This window comes from Hypomesus transpacificus, chromosome 22 (assembly GCF_021917145.1).
Source record: "Hypomesus transpacificus isolate Combined female chromosome 22, fHypTra1, whole genome shotgun sequence".
Classification (NCBI taxonomy): Eukaryota; Metazoa; Chordata; class Actinopteri; order Osmeriformes; family Osmeridae; genus Hypomesus; species Hypomesus transpacificus.
Genome location: NC_061081.1, coordinates 12648840 through 12666846, shown reverse-complemented (window position 1 = coordinate 12666846; position 18007 = coordinate 12648840). Strand labels below are relative to the sequence as shown.

The 18007-nt window shown below is 46.1% G+C and overlaps 4 protein-coding genes across 6 annotated transcripts in view; 1 reads left to right on the top strand and 3 right to left on the bottom strand.

Annotated features, from left to right (window-relative positions):
- The window catches only part of tcirg1a (T cell immune regulator 1, ATPase H+ transporting V0 subunit a3a), a 7955-nt gene extending 7002 nt beyond the window's left edge, over positions 1 to 953 (bottom strand). Inside the window, exon 1 of the mRNA XM_047045835.1 lies at positions 628 to 953. The gene's annotated coding sequence lies outside the window, so the exon portion shown is untranslated. The remainder of the gene's footprint in view (positions 1 to 627) is intronic.
- A 106-nt stretch (positions 954 to 1059) lies between these two features.
- LOC124484759 (pre-mRNA-processing factor 19-like) lies at positions 1060 to 6419 on the bottom strand. Its single transcript, XM_047045848.1, has 16 exons — positions 6181 to 6419; positions 5855 to 6004; positions 5610 to 5686; positions 5166 to 5307; positions 4944 to 5014; positions 4768 to 4833; positions 4396 to 4437; positions 4208 to 4282; positions 3882 to 3957; positions 3677 to 3786; positions 3419 to 3574; positions 3231 to 3300; positions 2966 to 3139; positions 2789 to 2871; positions 2416 to 2521; positions 1060 to 2293 (listed from the first exon to the last, which is right to left on the bottom strand). Exons 1-16 carry the CDS (start codon positions 6197 to 6199, stop codon positions 2196 to 2198), a joined length of 1515 nt encoding a protein of 504 aa, XP_046901804.1. The 5' UTR covers positions 6200 to 6419; the 3' UTR covers positions 1060 to 2195.
- Positions 6420 to 6717: 298 nt separating this feature from the next.
- On the top strand, positions 6718 to 13196 carry wu:fc21g02 (formin-like protein 18). 3 transcript variants are annotated; one of them, XM_047045851.1, is made up of 11 exons: positions 6718 to 6881; positions 8260 to 8305; positions 8526 to 8819; positions 8967 to 9251; positions 10321 to 10544; positions 10635 to 10676; positions 10777 to 10857; positions 10940 to 11101; positions 11672 to 11773; positions 11882 to 12014; positions 12102 to 13196. In XM_047045851.1, exons 2-10 carry the CDS (start codon positions 8260 to 8262, stop codon positions 12002 to 12004), a joined length of 1359 nt encoding a protein of 452 aa, XP_046901807.1. In that variant the 5' UTR covers positions 6718 to 6881; the 3' UTR covers positions 12005 to 12014; positions 12102 to 13196. The 3 variants fall into 3 exon arrangements, with proteins under 3 accessions (XP_046901807.1, XP_046901808.1, XP_046901809.1); XM_047045852.1 differs by lacking the exon at positions 6718 to 6881 and adding an exon at positions 7161 to 7333 and having other exon boundaries at positions 11882 to 13196; XM_047045853.1 differs by lacking the exon at positions 6718 to 6881 and adding an exon at positions 7364 to 7527 and having other exon boundaries at positions 11882 to 13196.
- Positions 12939 to 17070, bottom strand: tmem109 (transmembrane protein 109). Its single transcript, XM_047045857.1, has 3 exons — positions 16475 to 17070; positions 16117 to 16219; positions 12939 to 14830 (listed from the first exon to the last, which is right to left on the bottom strand). Exons 1-3 carry the CDS (start codon positions 16925 to 16927, stop codon positions 14460 to 14462), a joined length of 927 nt encoding a protein of 308 aa, XP_046901813.1. The 5' UTR covers positions 16928 to 17070; the 3' UTR covers positions 12939 to 14459.
- Between the last annotated feature and the right edge of the window lie 937 nt (positions 17071 to 18007).

Genomic DNA, 18007 nt, shown 5'->3' with positions numbered 1-18007 from the left:
AGTGAAAAGAAGAGTGCCAAAGAGAGAAGGACAGAGAGAATGACAGAATGGAGAGATGAAACCACACAAGAGGAAAAAGAGGAGTGCATCCTAATAGACCAACGGATGGAGCTTAGTTATGTTCATGTGACGAAGGGGTGACTGTAAAGACAGTAATTGAGTTACTGGGGATGACGGGACGACAAGGGCAGAGAAAGAGACGCCTCTTTCTGCCAGTCAGCATGTGATAATGCTGTCACCAATCACAACTAAATCAAAGTCATGAGTCTTTCAGGGGGTTAGAACACTGGCATCCTGTGTTTGTTTGGGGGTTGCCTTAAACTTAAATCATATTACAAAATCATGACATTGTGCTAAGAATAAATTTGTTATTCATGTACATCCACCTTAGTTGCTTGTTCGCATGCACTGTCACTATCTGTGTGGTGGTGATGTACAGCACATTGAGCTTAACTGTCGCAGTCTAGACACGCACCTGCATTCTGGTTAGCAGATAACTAGCTAGCCCGCGCTAGCCGCAAACTAGCAAAACAGCTAGCCATCTTCTCGCATGCCCAACGGGGCATACGTTTTTGGAGAAAAAACTGGGCTTGCAGGTTTGCAACGAGGCAAAAAATGAAACCTTACCTTAAAATCAACACGCGCTAGCTAACGGTTTAGCCGCTTCTTTTATCCTGATGATAATAGAGATAAGCAGACCAAGCGGTTCGTCCCGCATTTCGTCCTCGCTGCCAGTCGATTACAGTTCGTGTACTTTGCAGATGTAAACAAAGGATCCAGTTATCCGAATGCTCACGTACTGCCAACTGCGAAACGAATACCGGGAGCTGTTCCGTAGTTTGTCGTGCAACTGCCCCATTCAGACAGTATAGCTTCGTTGCACACCGGTTTGATACTCTATCGCCAAAGAGGAGTTCTATTTAGAACAGCTGACCTCAACCTGTCACACACGCACGCAGACACGCACATATACATGTAACATTGTAACGTTACTAAAGGGACTGACAAACAAAGACAGATTGATTTCAGCAATTTATTTTAAGCCAAAAAATAAAGCAGACATCCTTTTAATCTATACATGGATTGAGTAAACACTCTTGGACATTATTAAAGAATAATACAACTATTTGGATGAGTGAGAGATTTTTTCGGTAATACAATGAAAAAAGTGGGCAAAAAAGGCAAGATTTAAACTATTACATTTCTCAAATGCAATACAACCAACAACAAATAAATCACACTCGGTTTGTGGGAACATAAGAGTAAAGAAAAAACAAGATTATAGAAATGACAGAAATACTAAAGAAGTCTGGTATATATGGCAAACAGAAAAAATAGCAAGCTGCAAAGATATCTACAACAGTTATGAATGAGAAGATGTACCCCGTGTGCAGGTTTCTATTGACAAGATTCTTTGTTGGTATGCTTAACAGCCAGTTTATGTAGGCCTATTAGATGTTCAGTCTTATATTGACAGTGCTAATAATATATTACAGGATTGTGCTTGTAGTTATGATACAGGCTAGGGTGTGTTAATGATAGTCAGCCTAAATTGAGGCCTGTTCCATGAAGCCCGCTCAAAGACTTTAATGAACAACAAATCAGTCAGGCTAAAGCAGTTCCAATAAAAGCCAATTGTAGTTTGTGTAATCAGACTCATTTAAGCCAGGTTCACGCAGTAAAGATAATTGCAGGTGCACGCTCTTCTTAAGCAGCCCAAGGGGTAGAACGTGGATCAAAATCGATCCACCGCTGCAAAGCGCAGGGTCAGTGTTACAGGAACATCTGGTCGAGAAACCAGAGGCTGAGCCACACAGTTCGCCTGCACCAGACCAGGTTATTTTTGCAGCATAAGTTGCCATGGTGACTGAACTTGAAATAAATTGAACTGGCTTTATGGAACGAATCAACTGGAAATTAGTCAGACTTTCTGACATAAGCCTGGCTTATTCGGTAAACTAGTTTTATGAAACAGACCTCTGATCACATTGCAGGTGTATTTACTTTGTGGCAGATGGATATGGGAGGTTTAGAGCAGATATGTTATCTTTTTAAATTTAAATGATCATCCCCATCCACTGTTCTATACATTAGGATTCTATATCAGAATGGAACATTGAACCATGTCCCTTCTGATCCGTTGTAGCAACGTCGCTTCCTCCAGAGATCAGCACTACTGGTTTGACCCCTGACCTCTACAGGCTGTAGAACTTGAGACTCCTGTCCATGGCAGTTGAGGTGAGAAACTGAGCGTGCTCCCCGAATGCCACACCCGTCACCACCCCAGTGTGTTCTGGGTAAAAAAAAAAATCAGGAATAGATGTGTGTGTTTATTTATTCATCAACAAACCATTATTGGTTAGCTAAACCAATCAATCAAATATGTAGTCCAGTCAGGTGTCAGAAGTAGGTTACCTGTGAAGTTGAGGACCTCGGACCACTGCTTACAGATGTAAACTCTGATGTCAGAACCTCCGACGGCCAGGTAGGTTCCACTCTGGTCAAACACCAGGGACTTCACCTGAGGGTAAAACACACACAGGGTCAGGTGACAGAACTCACCATTCTCAACAGTAACATAGGTGTTTTTACCAGTTTATAGTGGATAATAAATGTATCATGGAGGGATTTATAATAATGTAATGTATTTGTTTAACAGATGCTTAGATCCCCAAAAATGTACAGGGGGGGATTTTAACCTGGAACCTGTTGATTGCAGTCATATTCTCTACCACCGAGCTAAACCGCCCCATTTGCTCTTTTCCTTCCTCACTATGCTCTCTCTCACCTCATAGTTGTTGTCAAGGGCGATAGTCTTGAAGTTCTTCAGCTTTCTCAAATCCCACAGCTTTATGGAGCTGTCCTGGGCCCCTGAAGAAGAAACATCACAAGTTAGACACACACCTGGACAGACAGAGAAACACTCACACACACGCAGACAAGCTAGACAGACAGAGACACACACCTGTGGCCAGGTAGTAGCCGTTCTCGGAGAAGGCGATGGAGGTGACGGGGCCGGAGTGGCCGGGGAAGTTGGCCACGTTGGTGCGCTCCTTCAGGTCCCAGATCTTAATCTGAGAGTCTGCCGTGCCCGTCCCGAAGATCAGGCCGTCAGGGTGGAACTGAGCGCACGTCAGAGCTGGGGGGAGGGGGGGGAGCCATGGCTGTCACGACTGTAAATCATTATGAACTGAGAGAAAGAGGGGTGGGGGGAGAGGGGTAGAGCTTACCACATCCCGCAGCCTCGTCGGTAACCTTAGTCAGAACACGACCCGTCTGGATGTCAGAGAAGGCCCAGTACTGAGGGAGGGACAGAGTCACAAGTCAAATCATTCCACAAGTGTCTGCTGTTCTTTATAACATTACACATACTGTCACAGTATTGTTTACAGTGTTGAGGTGTGTATGTGTGTGTTACCTGGTCCTCAGAGGAGCTGAGCAGGTAGTCTCCGGTGGCATGGAGGGACAGCCCTGTCACGCTCGCCTCGTGAGCTCGCACCACCTGGACGCAGTTGCCCCCGGCAACGGACCACACCCGTATGGTGCTGTCTGGAGAGGCTGAGAACACCACCGACTGGGAGAGAGAGGAGGGGGTGGGAGCCGGAGATGTTTACGGTGACGGCGGAAGTGAAAATGGATGAGAGTGAGAAGGTGCGCGTTCCCTTGAGATCCTCACCTGAGAGGGATGGTAGATGACCGAGGTGACCTTCTTGGTGTGTCCCTTCAGTGTGGCCACGATCTGCTCCTCTCTCTTGTCAAACACAACCACGTTCTTATCAGCTCCCCCTGCGGAAGGCGAAAGAGAGAGAGAAGAAGAGATGACGAGGAGGAAATATAGCGAGGCAAACTGACGGAAAATTGTGTGTTTGGTTGTGTCTTACCGGTGAGAACTTTATTGGTGTCAGAGGGACAGAGGTCTAGAGACAGGATACCAGGAATACTTGCACTGTGGAGGCCCTGAAAGGGAGAGAAAGAGGGGGAGAGAGAAGAGGCGAAAGAGGACGAGAGTCAAAGAGGAGATTTATCGTCATGTGCACAGTACAACTCAGGGTCATTCACAGTGAAATTATTGTGACATGGTAATTAACAGCTGTATAGAGGCATAACAAATATATATATAAAAAAACCACACAAAACAAAACACTTGCCGTAAAAAAATAAATGAATAGCAAAAAGTGTGTACACACACACACACACACACACTTACAGCATGGGTGGCCACTTGTCTGTACTTGGAGAGGTCCTCAGACCTGACCAGCTCCTCTGGGACAGTCTTCCCTCTCTGCAGGAGAAGAGACGGGGGGAGGACAGGGGATCAGCACAGGACAGGCTCCCTCTGGAGATGTCAACAACAAAGAAGTGGGCGTGTTTTTGTATTTTTGGGGCCAAACTCACCTTCTTCCTCTCTGTGGTCAGCACAGTGGCCTTGTCTTGCAGCTGGGGAGACGGGAAGGACAGGAAGCCATTTGTTAACATGACATAGGAGTCAGGTAGCTGAGCGGTTAGGAAATCGGGCTAGTGATCTGACGGTTGCCAGTTCGATTTCCGGCCGTGCCAAATGACGTTGTGTCCTTAGGCAAGGTACTTCACCCTACTTGCCTCGGGGAATGTCCCTGTACTTACTGTAAGTCGCTCTGGATAAGAGCGTCTGCTAAATGACTAACTGTAAATGACATTAAACTCAGGACAATCTTTAGACCTGGACCGTGTGCACTTGTAAACCTGAGTGTGTCCTGAGTAAAAGGCTGTGTGGGCAGGTGTTCTTACCTTCTGGATGATCTCTGCGGTCATGCCCACCTGTTCGTTGACCTCCATAGGTTCCCCGGCACCAGACTAGCAAAAGAGAAGGACATTTTTATTAGCCCTACTTCCTGTTACCTACCATTTCGAAAATTTGAGATTATAGGAATACTGATTGACAGGTCTTTGAACCAATCACTGACCGTGCTAGAGGGCTGAGCAGAGATAGCCTGGGTGGTGATAAGTCCCGCCTGTGGCTTCAGGGTGGCCAGGGCTATGGACACACAGAAGGGTCAAACAGGGCAGACAGTAAATAAGAAGAGAAAGGCGTGTGTGTGTGCGTGCCAGTCTGCATGCGATGTGCATGCAAGAACTGGTGTGTCTAATAACGTGTGTGTGTGTGTGTGCGCGTCCTTGGTTCTCACCCTCCCTGGCGGCGGTGACCTCCTTGGTGAGGCGAGCGATGACCCTGCAGGCGGCGTCGTGCTGGTAGAGGGCGTGGCTAAGCTCCTGCCGAGTGGTCTGCAGCTGCTGCCTCAGGGTGAAGCTGTGGAGCATCACTGCATCCTGGGAGACCGGGGGGGGGGGGGGGGGGGGGGGGGTTAACACAGCAGGTGTAAGAGTGTGTGTGTGTACAAGAGAGAATGAGAGTGAGAAAGAGAGAGGGAGTTTGTGTCTGTATGAGTGAGTGATAGAGAATGTTTTTGCAAGCATTTAGTAATGTCCATACCTGGTGTGATTTGATGCAACTGCATTATTATTGTGCAAAGTAAACACAGAGCCAATGAAATGCAGTTGGCTTCTAACTCATCTAATCGTTTGTATATGCAATTACATGTATGAGATTCACCACAAAAGAAGAGTCTCACCCACTCATCCTGCAGCGATTTGAGGATAGCTGGGATACTGGTGGCAGAGGGAGCCTTGGGCCTGATGGGGTGAGAGACTGCAACAGGGACAACAGCGCTGGTTAGTCACAATTAATTTCTGTCCAGGGTTTAACTGTTCATTTTGATGACCTGCCATTTCTAACGCCTCTGATGTTTTGCGACAACACGGTACGGTTCTTGCTAAGCATAGCAATTATGGAATCCCCGTCGCTTCTAATATGGACCTTTGATGTCAATAAGCTGCTCCTCGGACAGAGGTTGTCCGTTCATGGGATCTGCTCCGTTCTCCGCGATGTACTTCTCAATCAATCGTCGCTCGAACACCTGGTTCGACACCGGGGACACGCACGGGTGCTCTGGCACCTCGTTCGAGACTAGGAAAACAGACGACAGACGTTAATGATTTAGACGCAGCCATTCTTATAACTGGCAAAACTATACAACTGGCAAAACTATACAAACTGTATACATTTAGCTAGCTACAATATTTAAATTTGGTACCAACAAACTCGTCGTAGAAGGAAAAGGCAACTCCATCGATGTAACTTACTTGCACAAACTAGTGACATTTTCAAATATTGTTCGAGTCAACTCGATCAACGTATCAAAACGAATAAAGCTATGGGTATCCGGTATCCCAGTTATTTTTGATAGCAATTTATTGCAGTGTTTCTTTAGATAAATGCTAACCCAATACCAATTCTAATTCATTAACCGTCTTTCCGCATTCAATCCACGCACGTTGTTCCGCGGCTGCGTGGCGGATGTTGGTCCAGTAGTTGCATCTTGGGATAGCAATGGTCCGCCAACTTTCCAAATCTTCCCCTTCTAAACTTTTAGGGGCAGTGATAGAAAAGTAAAATATACTTAAATTAAATTTGAAATGCAAATAAAAGCTTATTTCTGGAATTTAATTTACAGGCCAACACGTAGAAAGTATGTCTTATAATTTGACTCTGTCTTCATAATTCTACTTGGTTGGTTTAGTTAGTATATAGCCTATGATTGTACAAAAACCTTATTAATTAGATAATTATTCCGATGCAGAGTGTATACTTGACCCCCTAGCCTGTACGACAGAGGGGGGCTAGGTAGCTTGAGAGAGAGCTATTGTCGACAGGGCAGGGCAGGGTTAACTCAGTAATCACAGCCACCGCCCTCTGTCGAGAATCTATCCACGTTCAGATCGTCTATCCCGGCTGAGTATCCCGAAGCTCCCAACAACACCGGTATCATTTGACTTGTTTCAAGGTAGGCTGTGCAAGGTTATATTGCAATGACTTACTGCGTGTACACAGGGCATCCATAGCCTACACATAGCAGAGAAGCTTAAATATTTTCCATACACATGTTCCATTGATGTTTTGCTCATTGTTAAATAGCTGGTAATTTTTCAGGAAAATGTAAAACACATTGCCTTGTACTGTGAACCCAGGTCTTTTTCTCAGTGTTTTCTATGCGTGCAAGCAGACATTCTTGTCCAGACCAGAGGGGTGGGTGGGGGGGGGGGGGTGCGTGCGTGTGAGGCAAATTGTTGTGCAGCTACAGGATTTTTTGTCCCTGTCGCTGTCTAGCAACCAACCAGTGCCTCTTTGTACAATCCGCCTTTTTTGCGATGTGATTAAAGACTCGAAACAACATTTTCTACATTTGTTCTTTTTCCCGTGGTTGCCAGTTGAAGGATATTGGTCATCTACCTTATAGTGAGTATTTAGATGTTTATTTGTCTTTAAATCGATATTCCGAAATGATGCCGTTCTCACGTACGGAGGCGCCGCCTGCTCGGTGAACTGCACGGTAGCAAATAGGCTGTAGTAGGCCTTGGCTTCCGCAAGATAACAACAGTTGTCCAGATTCCAGTTATTCAGATGTTAACGTCACGGTCTGTCAAAACAAGGTTCGGATCAATTTAAAGAGCAAAACACATTCCTTAAATCATCACTTAAATTGGCTGATTGATTCAAAGGGCACTCTTATCTGTCTCGTCTTAATCAATTCTCTTAAGCAAACCCTGTGTAAATATTTGAACATGCCACATGCCAAAGCCCTTGATGCAATGTCCACGTTTCAAGTGCAGTGGTTATCATCACTTGCTCATAGGGAATGATCAATTGTTCACTGGGGATTTTACGCATTTGGTTTTGGCCTAATTCCTGTCCGACGCACAGCGAATTATATTGACATTTAGTCATTTAGCAGACGCTTTTATCCAGAGCGATTTACAGTAAGTACAGGGACATTCCCCCCGAGACAAGTAGGGTGAAGTGCCTTGCCCAAGGACACAACATCATTTGACACGGCGGGGAATCAATCCGGTAACCTTCTGATTACTAGCCTGACTCCCTCAGCGCTCAGCCATCTGACTCCCAAAAGGGCTGGTTGCTGTATTGGACTTCAAAAGGACTGGTTCCTGTTGTCGAAATTAAACCACAACATGCATCATTTATTTGCGGCAGACTAAGAGGACACTTACACTTCTGAGTGTATTGGTCTTTTTTTTTTTATTACAAGATTACATGCGTTTTATGCACCCTAGGTATGTGTGCTAAATAGGCCCATTGATAAGCAACCCTAACTAACCCTAGCACTACTGGTATGATGAATTATTGTTACTCTTTCTGTCTCTCAGATGATGTGGTGTGTGTGGATCTTGCTTGGCTTCGCCCTCTGTGTGGGTGAGTATGTTCTACCTAAATGTCAAGACTCACCACCAACTTGCGACGGCATGTCAAATCCCCAAGCCTTTATTTAAGTTGAATCTGTACCGGGTATTCAACAGCCGTTGGCACAGTATGAATGTCTGTGCAGGTCCTTGGAAAATGTTTGTCCAACAGAACAAGATAGAACAAGATGCCGGGAAGATCCTCTATTTATTCCCTCTCTACCATATCTCAGACACCTTCACGGTCCGCGACATCCAGGAGCGCCTTTCCCACGGACGCCAGCTGAAGATCTACCTCCCAAAGAGCGTGGACAAGCTGGAGTTCACGCCGGCGAGCGAGCCGGGGAAGACGTTCGAGTACTGGACCACCAGGTCCATGAGCAGACACCTACACAAGGGCTACGTGTCGGGCACGGGCAGCGACCGGCGCTGGTACCTGGACAAGGTGACCTTCGATGACGAGGGCACGTACACACAGAAGGACTACTGGAACAAGGAGATCTCCACCTTGAAGGTGGCTGTCACTAGTGAGTGTGTGCGTCTGTATCTGAGGGAGGGGAGGGGATAGTGGTGAGTCTACAGTGAAAAGAGTGACAGGAGAGAATGAGAGACACCCCAAGCCATTATTTACACAGCTCATTCATATTTTCCTCTGCCCCCCCACCCCCCTCCAGCCAGGCATGACTACATCAAACGGGTGGCAGGCCAGTCTCTTTACATCTCCCTGGAGGGCATCCAACTGGACCACGCCACTCTGAGCTTCTCAGGGGAGAGTGCCAATGTGACGCTGGTCCGAGATGGCTCCCCAGTGTCCCGCGACCTGCTCGACTACTACGACCGTGTCAAAACCCACTCGACCAAAATCGAGATCACCAACGTGAACACGTCGGACGTGGGTTACTACACGCTGAAGGACCACAGGGACAGGGTGGTGTCAGTCAACCGGATGGAGCTCACAGGTAGGTTCTGTAGGTTGCCATGGTGTCACTATGGAGACACTACAGGGCTGCCACGGTGTCACAATAGGGCTACTATGGAGTCACAATAGGGCTGCCACGGTGTCACAATAGGGCTACTATGGAGTCACTATAGGGCTGCCACGGTGTCACAATAGGGCTACTATGGAGTCACTATAGGGCTGCCACGGTGTCTATGGAGTCACTATAGGGCTGCCACGGTGTCACAATAGGGCTACTATGGAGTCACTATAGGGCTGCTTTAGGGCTGCTAGGGAGTCTTTATAGAGTTCCTATCAAGTCTGTATTGAGTCACTAGGTTTACCATGAAGTCACTGTAGGGCTACTATAGAGTTGCTATAGAGTTAGTATCGAGTCAGTATAGTCACTATGGAGTCTCTCAAGAGCAACTATAGTCCTTCTGTCACGGAGGAGACCCAGAGTAGTGGCAGGTGGAAAATAGACAGTGACTGGCAGAGGATATATGACACATGGACACAGGCTATGACTATTTTTAGCCTCCCTCCCCCCTTCATTCCACTCTGACTTTACTAAAACATTCTTGGAGAGTATAGACAAACAAGCTATCTTGATTATTCACTGAGTTTATACATAATGGTAAAATGGATACAGCAAAACCAGATGCTACTCCAAATCTCCTCTCGAAACAGTTTCTTAGGTAGAGGGAAAGTATCGTTCTAGTGGACTATCCTTAAAACATTGATTGCACAGCAGAAAACAGAAACCAATGTATTCAAACTCTTCTATTATGTTGTTTCCAGCCATCAACCTTGTTTCGCAAGTAGGCACAGCAAGTAAAAGAAGAAATAACATGTTTTAATTAAATTGTTTGTTCCAGACACAATTTCAGCATCTCTTACACCTCCCCCAGCCCCTCCGACCTCCCCCTCTCTGTCCTACCCCCCCCCCCCCCCCAATGCTCCCTTTGTTGAAACTGATGTGTGTTTATTAGATTGAACACTTTTACTGTTCTTCCCCACCTCCCTCCCCACCTCCCTCCCCACCTCCCTCCCTCCCTCCCCACCTCCCTCCCTCCCCACCTCCCTCCTAGATCACCTTGACTCTACAGATGGGAACCCCCTCATGGCCCTCCTGCTGCTCCTGGGGATCCCAGCAGGAATCTGCTGCTGCTGCAGGAAGAAGATTTTCAAACGCAAGCCCGCCGCCGCCACCACCACCACCACCTTCCAGGCCCAAGGCTCCCCTCAGAATGTGCCTCTCCCGCCCGCCTATGGAACACCTACAGGGGGGGTTTCTGTTGGACCTGGCGGCCCAGTAAGAGAGTTGCTGTTTACCGGGGTGGAAAAGCAGACTGTGTATGTGTACCTATGTTGTGTTATTTATAATTGCAATGTTCTGTTACAGGTTTACTACCACAACACTGGCCCCGCTCAGGACCCTAACAATGTAAGTTTACAACATTTTAATAACACAGTTGCACTTTTGTTGTTAGTACTGTAGTGCTGTTATTACAGTAAGACCACGAGGCGTGTGTGTTTGTGTTCAGGCGTACCCGAGTGTGGGTCCAACCGTCCACCCACCCCCGAATCCTGGCATGGCTGGACCCCAGTGGAACGGTCCCCCTCCAGTGAGTCTCAGTCTACGTCTCTATCTCTTATTCTTCTACTGAAACCCCTCATGAAACCCCTGTCTGTTTTTTTTTTTCCTAGGCCATGAATCCAGTCTACCCCACCCAGGACCCAATGTACCCCCCCGCCCAGCCTCCCCAGTGGAACGGTCCGCCCCCCGCCCAGCCCCCTCAGTGGAACGGTCCACCCCCCGCCCAGCCCCCTCAGTGGAACGGCCCACCCCCCGGCCCCGGGGCCCCTATGGTACGGCCCGACCTTGCTTCTCTTGATGTTCCATCTAATACCCTACTCTGCTGCTACAACTGTATTCAACTCTGCCCTACTCTAATGTGCTGTTTTAATAATACTCCTTTTTGATTGGCTGTTCTACGATGTTCCATTGATTTGATTTGCTTTGAGGATGAGACATTCTAATGCCAGTCTATATTTTGTTCTAACTAAGCAGTACTACCCTGGAGCACACATGGTATGTTAACACCACACAAGTGTGTCCTGTTGTCAGTTCTCCTCACATGTCTGTAGTCGGGGGGTGTGGTTTGTGTTTATTTCAGTGTTTTACTCAAACACGTCTGTCTGTCAGCCGGCATCAGTCAGTAGTGAAAGACCTGTTGGTCTGTAGAATGTCTTTAGATCATTTTTTTATACAAGTACTTCTTTTCTTTCGTGAGTGTATGTGTGAGTGCTAAATTTGCCATCAACCCATCTTCTATGTCTCACCCATACAGCACAGTACCAGATCTTCTGTAAGTGTTTCTGGTGTTAATTGTGACTGTGTGTGTGTGTGTGTGTGTGTGTGTGTGTGTGTGTGCGCAGGGCTATGCTCCAGTGATGTACAGCAGCCCACCCCCAATGGCTGGTGACCCAGCGAAGGCGTCTCCTACTGATCCTCTCCTCGCTCATCCTCCACCTGTACAGGTACACACATACCAACACACACACACACACACACCCAGACACACACACACACCCAGACACACACACACAGATTAGCTGACCAGAGTGTCCCTCCTCCCCACTCCACAGAATGTCCCAGTGTCGTCCCTCCAGCCACCCGTACCCCCTCCAACAGCCCCCGTCACTGACTCCACAGGCAACGCCTACCAGTTCCAGATCGAGAAAGGAAATAGCTCCAGCAACTTCCTGTAGGCGTTAGGAGGTGTGGCAGCCCGTCCTGTTATGACTCTGTCCGAATACCCTTCTACGTCTCCTTTCCTCAACTCCTTTCCTTGATTCCTACGTCCAGTGTATAGATGCAGAAGTCAACTCCAACAGCTGCTGCAGAAGGACAGGAGGGCTGGGGTCCGTTTCAGAGTATTAGGACAGACATTGGAAGAATGTAACTGGCAAGGGCCAGATGTTTCAAATGAGCAGACCCTGAATTATTTGGAATGAGAGAGGTCAGGTGAGGAATATCTTTCGATTTTAAATGTGTAGCCTTATATTTTGTAACGTATCCTTTTTAAAAACTGGTTGTCCGACGGTGTCAGAACACGTGTCAAAACCTTCCAACTGCCTTTTAAGATGATGTGATCACCTGACCATTAAGGGAAAAAAAACAACCACCAATCATCCAATTGAGCATTTAATCAAAATCAATCACTTATCCAATCAGATCACAAACTGGTACCCATCTGTCCACTCAGGACTCACCAAGACTTACTTCAAGCCAATACAATAGCTACTTTCTGTTTATCAATAAGAAAACCGTCACGTCTTCTATCATATTTTGTCGTGTTTACATTATGCATGTGCCACTCCTTACTACTAGTACTATTGCCATGGAAACAGGGTGTGCATTATCTAATAGGTCAATCACCTCCAGGAAGCTTCATGAAAGAGCCTGTGGGAATTTACTGTCATAGCTGGTGCTCTAATGCGTGGGCACTGTTGTAAGGTGACAACAATACTGGAAGTACCCATATCCTGTCCTGGCTACACAACCAGAACACAGAACAGACTCTTCACCACAAACAGGTCCATCAGTCAAGCTGGCCGTCAATCTAAAACACCATTGAATTCAGTTAGTCATTATTATAAAGGTCTAGAATTACAGACTATTTGTTTACAGACAAAGTAATTGTCTCTATACCGCCGATCAGTCTCGGATGAACCTCAAGCCATTAAATGTCTGTGCGTGTGTGTCTCAAATGCACACGAGTCTCAGTAGTAGGAGGAGTCCTACTAGGAGCCCTGAAGGAGACAGGAGACAGTGCCTTCAAGTCTCTAGCTGTTTGGTTACATGTACACATGCTCAAATTACCAACTGGTCACGGCCAAGACAGGAATGTGTGCAGTCTGTTTCACCCTCAAACCAGCGTCTTCAATGTGGTGCAGAACTGTCGTATGACGGAGGACATGTAGGATTGAGGAGTCAGGAATATCTGAATGAAGAGAGATTATGCGGCGACTGTTTAATGAACAATATAGGCTATACAATAGGGCCCGGTGAAGTGTAATTTCATGACGAATTCCTGAAGACGCCAATCGGTGATGGCTGATTGAGGTGTGGCGTGTGCCGACATTCCTGTCACCACTGAGACTATCCAAGACCCAGTGGCACTTGCTAGTCTTCAAGGAAGTCAGCATTCTACCTCTCAATGTCCCTTCACTCTCCATATGTTCTTATGCTTTCTTGAGGTGCACTCCCCTCTTCTGTGTTAAGAGGACTGGATATGTGTACGTGTAAAGTAGACCTAGGGTCCGCCATTTTGCATAGACCTTATCCCAAAACATCTCAAGTTAAACCAAATAAACAATTTTATTTCTAGTTCTATTCTAACTCGTTATATACACAGTATTCACAGTGTGTATATATCACTACATTTCTCTACCAATCCATCTGTGTACTGTTTCGCACAACAATACGTTTTCTCCATGACAACCCTGTGTGTAATTTTCTGGTGTCTTCATCAGGATCCAGAATCCTTGGCACCATCTTGAATACTCATTGTATTACGTGTATGAAACTGCAAAACAGCCACTTTTGATTTATTTTCATAAACTTTAAAGTTAATGTACTGTATAAATTGCCAACCTTGTAGAACATAGGAAGTATGTACTGTTTGTGTTTATGAATATATGTCTTGCCTTGTATGTCATTGTTACTGGAGTCTAAAACGGCAGTTTCACAGATGCAGCAGACCTGGGTGGGGTTTCAGATAGCTGACTGGGGTCTGTTTGATTTCGCTCCTCTTGCATGCAGTTAGTGCTTTTACACCTTATCCACTGGTTCAACTGTGCCTTGTCACCGACTAAATCAAATATATACTGTAATCCAAACTGTGCCCAAGTCTAGTACGTATAATGGAGTGATTTTTAACACTGTGTATATTCCTAAAGAATGTTACATTCATTTTTATTCTGTGTATCAATGGCATCCATATACTTTAGAAGATACATATCCACCTCAATAAAGTGTAGAAACCAAACCCATGGTGTCGACAGTATCTGTAAATAATGCCTTATTCACACTTTACAAATCCAATAACTTTATTTTGTACTACAGAACATTAAGAACAGTGAAACAAGAGTACCCTTTCTCCTTTCTCTGCAATATCACACTCCCTCTCCATCCCTCCATCTTCCTCTCCAGTTCGATCCCTCACTCCTCTATCCTCCTCCGCTCCATCTCTCTCACTCGTCTTTCCAAAGCTCTCACTTGTTCCTCCAGATGGGCGGTCTTCTCCACTGCGGAGCCCCCCCCCGGCTGTCCAACGCCCAATAAGATGCAGACGCACCCCAGGCCAGCCAATCGCAGTGCAGTGGTCTGTGTCTCAGCGTTGCTGTTGCTCAGGATGAGGCCGAACAGACCCAAGACCGCGCTCAGTTTCAGCAGCCACAAGACCCGCCTTAGTGTGGACGCAACCAATCGTAGGGCCATGGACAGCAGCCAGTAGCCAATGAGGGCCAGCAGAACCCACTGGCCAATATTAACCACACTCTCGGGAGTGATGTGGTCTAAATGCAAGTCAACTAGGGCACAGAGAAAGGGAGGGAGTGAAAAAGATAAATTAATTGAACGAAAGAACAGTTACATTTTCCCACACACATTTAGAATGTCTTAAACCTGAAATGTTTCTTTACTAGTCACCATGTTCCCTTTCCATGGATCTGATTAGGGAACACACATACTGATAGACGGCCGCATTCAGCTGAAGAGTTGTTCAGGGACTTTGAAAAGATACGAAAACTTGAAAACCAGTTTATGTATCTGTGTGGGCACCTTCGTGAACAGCCTTCACACCTCAACAACCTTGTCTCATGTCAACCAGGATGTGTTGTGCAATACGGACGTAGATGATCTCCTCTCCCTCAGTCACTCAGTGGGGTGGGGCATGACAGGGCAGACTGCATATTTCCAAGGTCAGGTTAGGATACACCTTTATACCAGCGGCGTCGTTAGAGCCTGCCCTGTCATGCCCTGCCCCACTGACTGGGAGTCAGATGGCCGAGCGGTCAGGGAATCGGGCTAGTAATCAGAAGGTTGTGCCACATGACGTTGTGTCCTTGGGCAAGGCACTTCACCCTACTAGCCTTGGAGGGGAATGTCCCTGTACTTACTGTAAGTCGCTCTGGATAAGAGCGTCTGCCGAATGTGACTAAATGTAAATGTAGACTCTTTTGACTGGGGCACCTGCACTTGCAATTTTACAACGCTTGTTAAAGTGTTTAACCGAAAACACAAACATGCACACGGAATTCCATGTCAGTGCGCTTTTCTGATCTGGCCTATCAGATCTGATCTAGGCCTCATCTCATTTAAAACATAAAAACAATATTACATGAAGCTAAACAAAAAAAACTGTATTTGCACTCAAATGAATGTAAAACAAAAATGCATGCTCGCATTAACTATTGATGTCCCTGCCAATGTTGATATTTGCGTCCCTGAACTGTGTATAGTGGGTTAAGCAAGGGGAGTTTCTATAGCCTAGTTGTGCATTGTGTGCAGCAGGCTTGAAAGAAAAAAAAAAGGGATATGAATAGGGGCCTGTGCCCCAGTAGCGTTTGATGTCTAACAATGCCTCTGCTTTAAACCCTAGCTCTCCCTACCCTCAAGCTCTTTGGATAATACAAATGTCAACACCATTTTGAAGGACTTGTGGGACTGGATTGTCTGAACTGTGTGTGAGTGGTCTTTGGGAAGTTTGGCACAGAGTTGTCAGTGACCAAGTGAACTTGCATGGCCTAATTTCATGTAGGTTATCGGGTATCACAGGTGATGGTGATTGGTGGGATGTTATTTATAACGTGTGTACCCTCCACTCCTGCTGCCCTGAGAAGTTGTGTCAGGTACTGTGACGTCACATTCAGCGCAGAGGCCAGCCCCCCAGCTACAGTCCACACCACCTGAGACAGACTCTAGCGAAGGAGGGAGGCAGGGAGACAAATGAATGAGTTGAAATGGGTACCGGTTGCAGAAGTACAACGACGTCAACAATGGTTTCCATCACAATCTCATGAACCGATAAATGATGTCATAACGGGTGCCATTTCACCCGGAAATACTTACCTGTACCGCGCTAGGCCTACCTGATGCATTTATACACTGGCTATTTTCTTACTAATTAAACAGCTGCTGGTAATTATTTTAAGTTACAAACGACGCTTTCTTACCTTTTGTACAGCCTTTAGCGTCCGTGCACCGACAAGGTGCACTACATACCCGTGTGCTTCCTCGGACAAATCGGTGAGTGTTTCCCATAGACCGCCCGTCCGTTCGGAATACGTGGACGATTTCTCAAACGTACTCTGGCCAGAAGTAAACATGAATAGAAAACAAAAGAAAAATACGCGTAGAAAGTTCACTTTTTTCGGTTGCACGTCACTGCAAACCAGGCAACCCATTTTTAGAGTAGTGTTCGAAGTCTTGAGAGCGTAAATGTAAAAAAAAAAAAAAAACTCAACAACGGAAAAAGACCATCTAACAGTGACAATAAAAAAAATACAAAAGGGGTACTGATATGTACAACCAAATATAATCCCAGGGGGTTGAATCTGTTTCCAAGCCAGACCAAAGTTTTCCTTTCCCTTTAGTGGAAAAGCAACGTCAGCGAACCCACTTGGCATTAGGCTGCCATCTACAGTCCGGAAGAGGAAAGTGAAAAATGTCCTGTTTTATTTTAAGCTTAAAGCTGGTGAAGGCAAGTTTTTGCGAAGTTATCTATTTTAGCTTCTATTCCAAACGATTCAAACCAGGGGCGTTTTTTTTTTTACAAGTTTCTATAGTAGTCATCATGAAACAAGGAAGGGACATTGCAGCCTTTTTGCCAATAAAATGTAAATAAAAAAGTTAGAGAAACACATCAACCCAGCTAACACATGACGTTGCGGCAACGTTGCCAGTAAGTGCTCAGTTGGTAACCCGCGACGTTACCTTCTGGCAACGTCGTGGCAACGTCGTAGCAACGTTATAAAGGGAATGTTGCCAGTTGGTCCCATGGGCAACGTTGCCATGTTGTTACATGCATACTTTGTGCATTGTCATTTTAGCAGACGCTCTTATTTACAGTAAGTACAGGGATATTCCCTGGAGGAAAGTAAGGTGAAGTGCCTTGCCCAAGGACACATCATTTGGCAACCTTCTGATTTAATAGCCTGATTCCCCAACCGATCAGCCATCTGACTCCCCTTTAGTATAGGTAGACCACATATTTAGGATTCCTATATGGTGAATGTATATACCTTCCTGCCAAAGTAAATTTCTTGTCTGTGCAAACTTTCATGGCGATTAAAACACTTTCTGATTCTGAAATGCTGCCTCGTTTATGATTTAGCTTGAGTCAGGCTACACATCACACAAACATATTCCTCCTAAGGTTGGCTATCTTTTATACCAAAAAAAGTAGCCTTCTGGGCAAATGAGGTCTGCATATGAAGGTTACTTCATAATTAAGTAAATTGTTGACGTCGCAGTTACGGACTAGCAACGTCACAAAATTACGTTGCTAGGAGGTCGCGGTTATGGACTGGCAACGTCCCAAAACAACGTTGCTAGGAGGTCGCGGTTACCGACTGGCAACGTCGGAAAATAACGTTGCGACGACGTCGCGGTTACGGACTGGCAACGTCAGAAAATTACGTTGCTAGGAGGTTGCGGTTACGGACTGGCAACGTCGGAAAATAACGTTGCCACGACGTCGCGGTTAC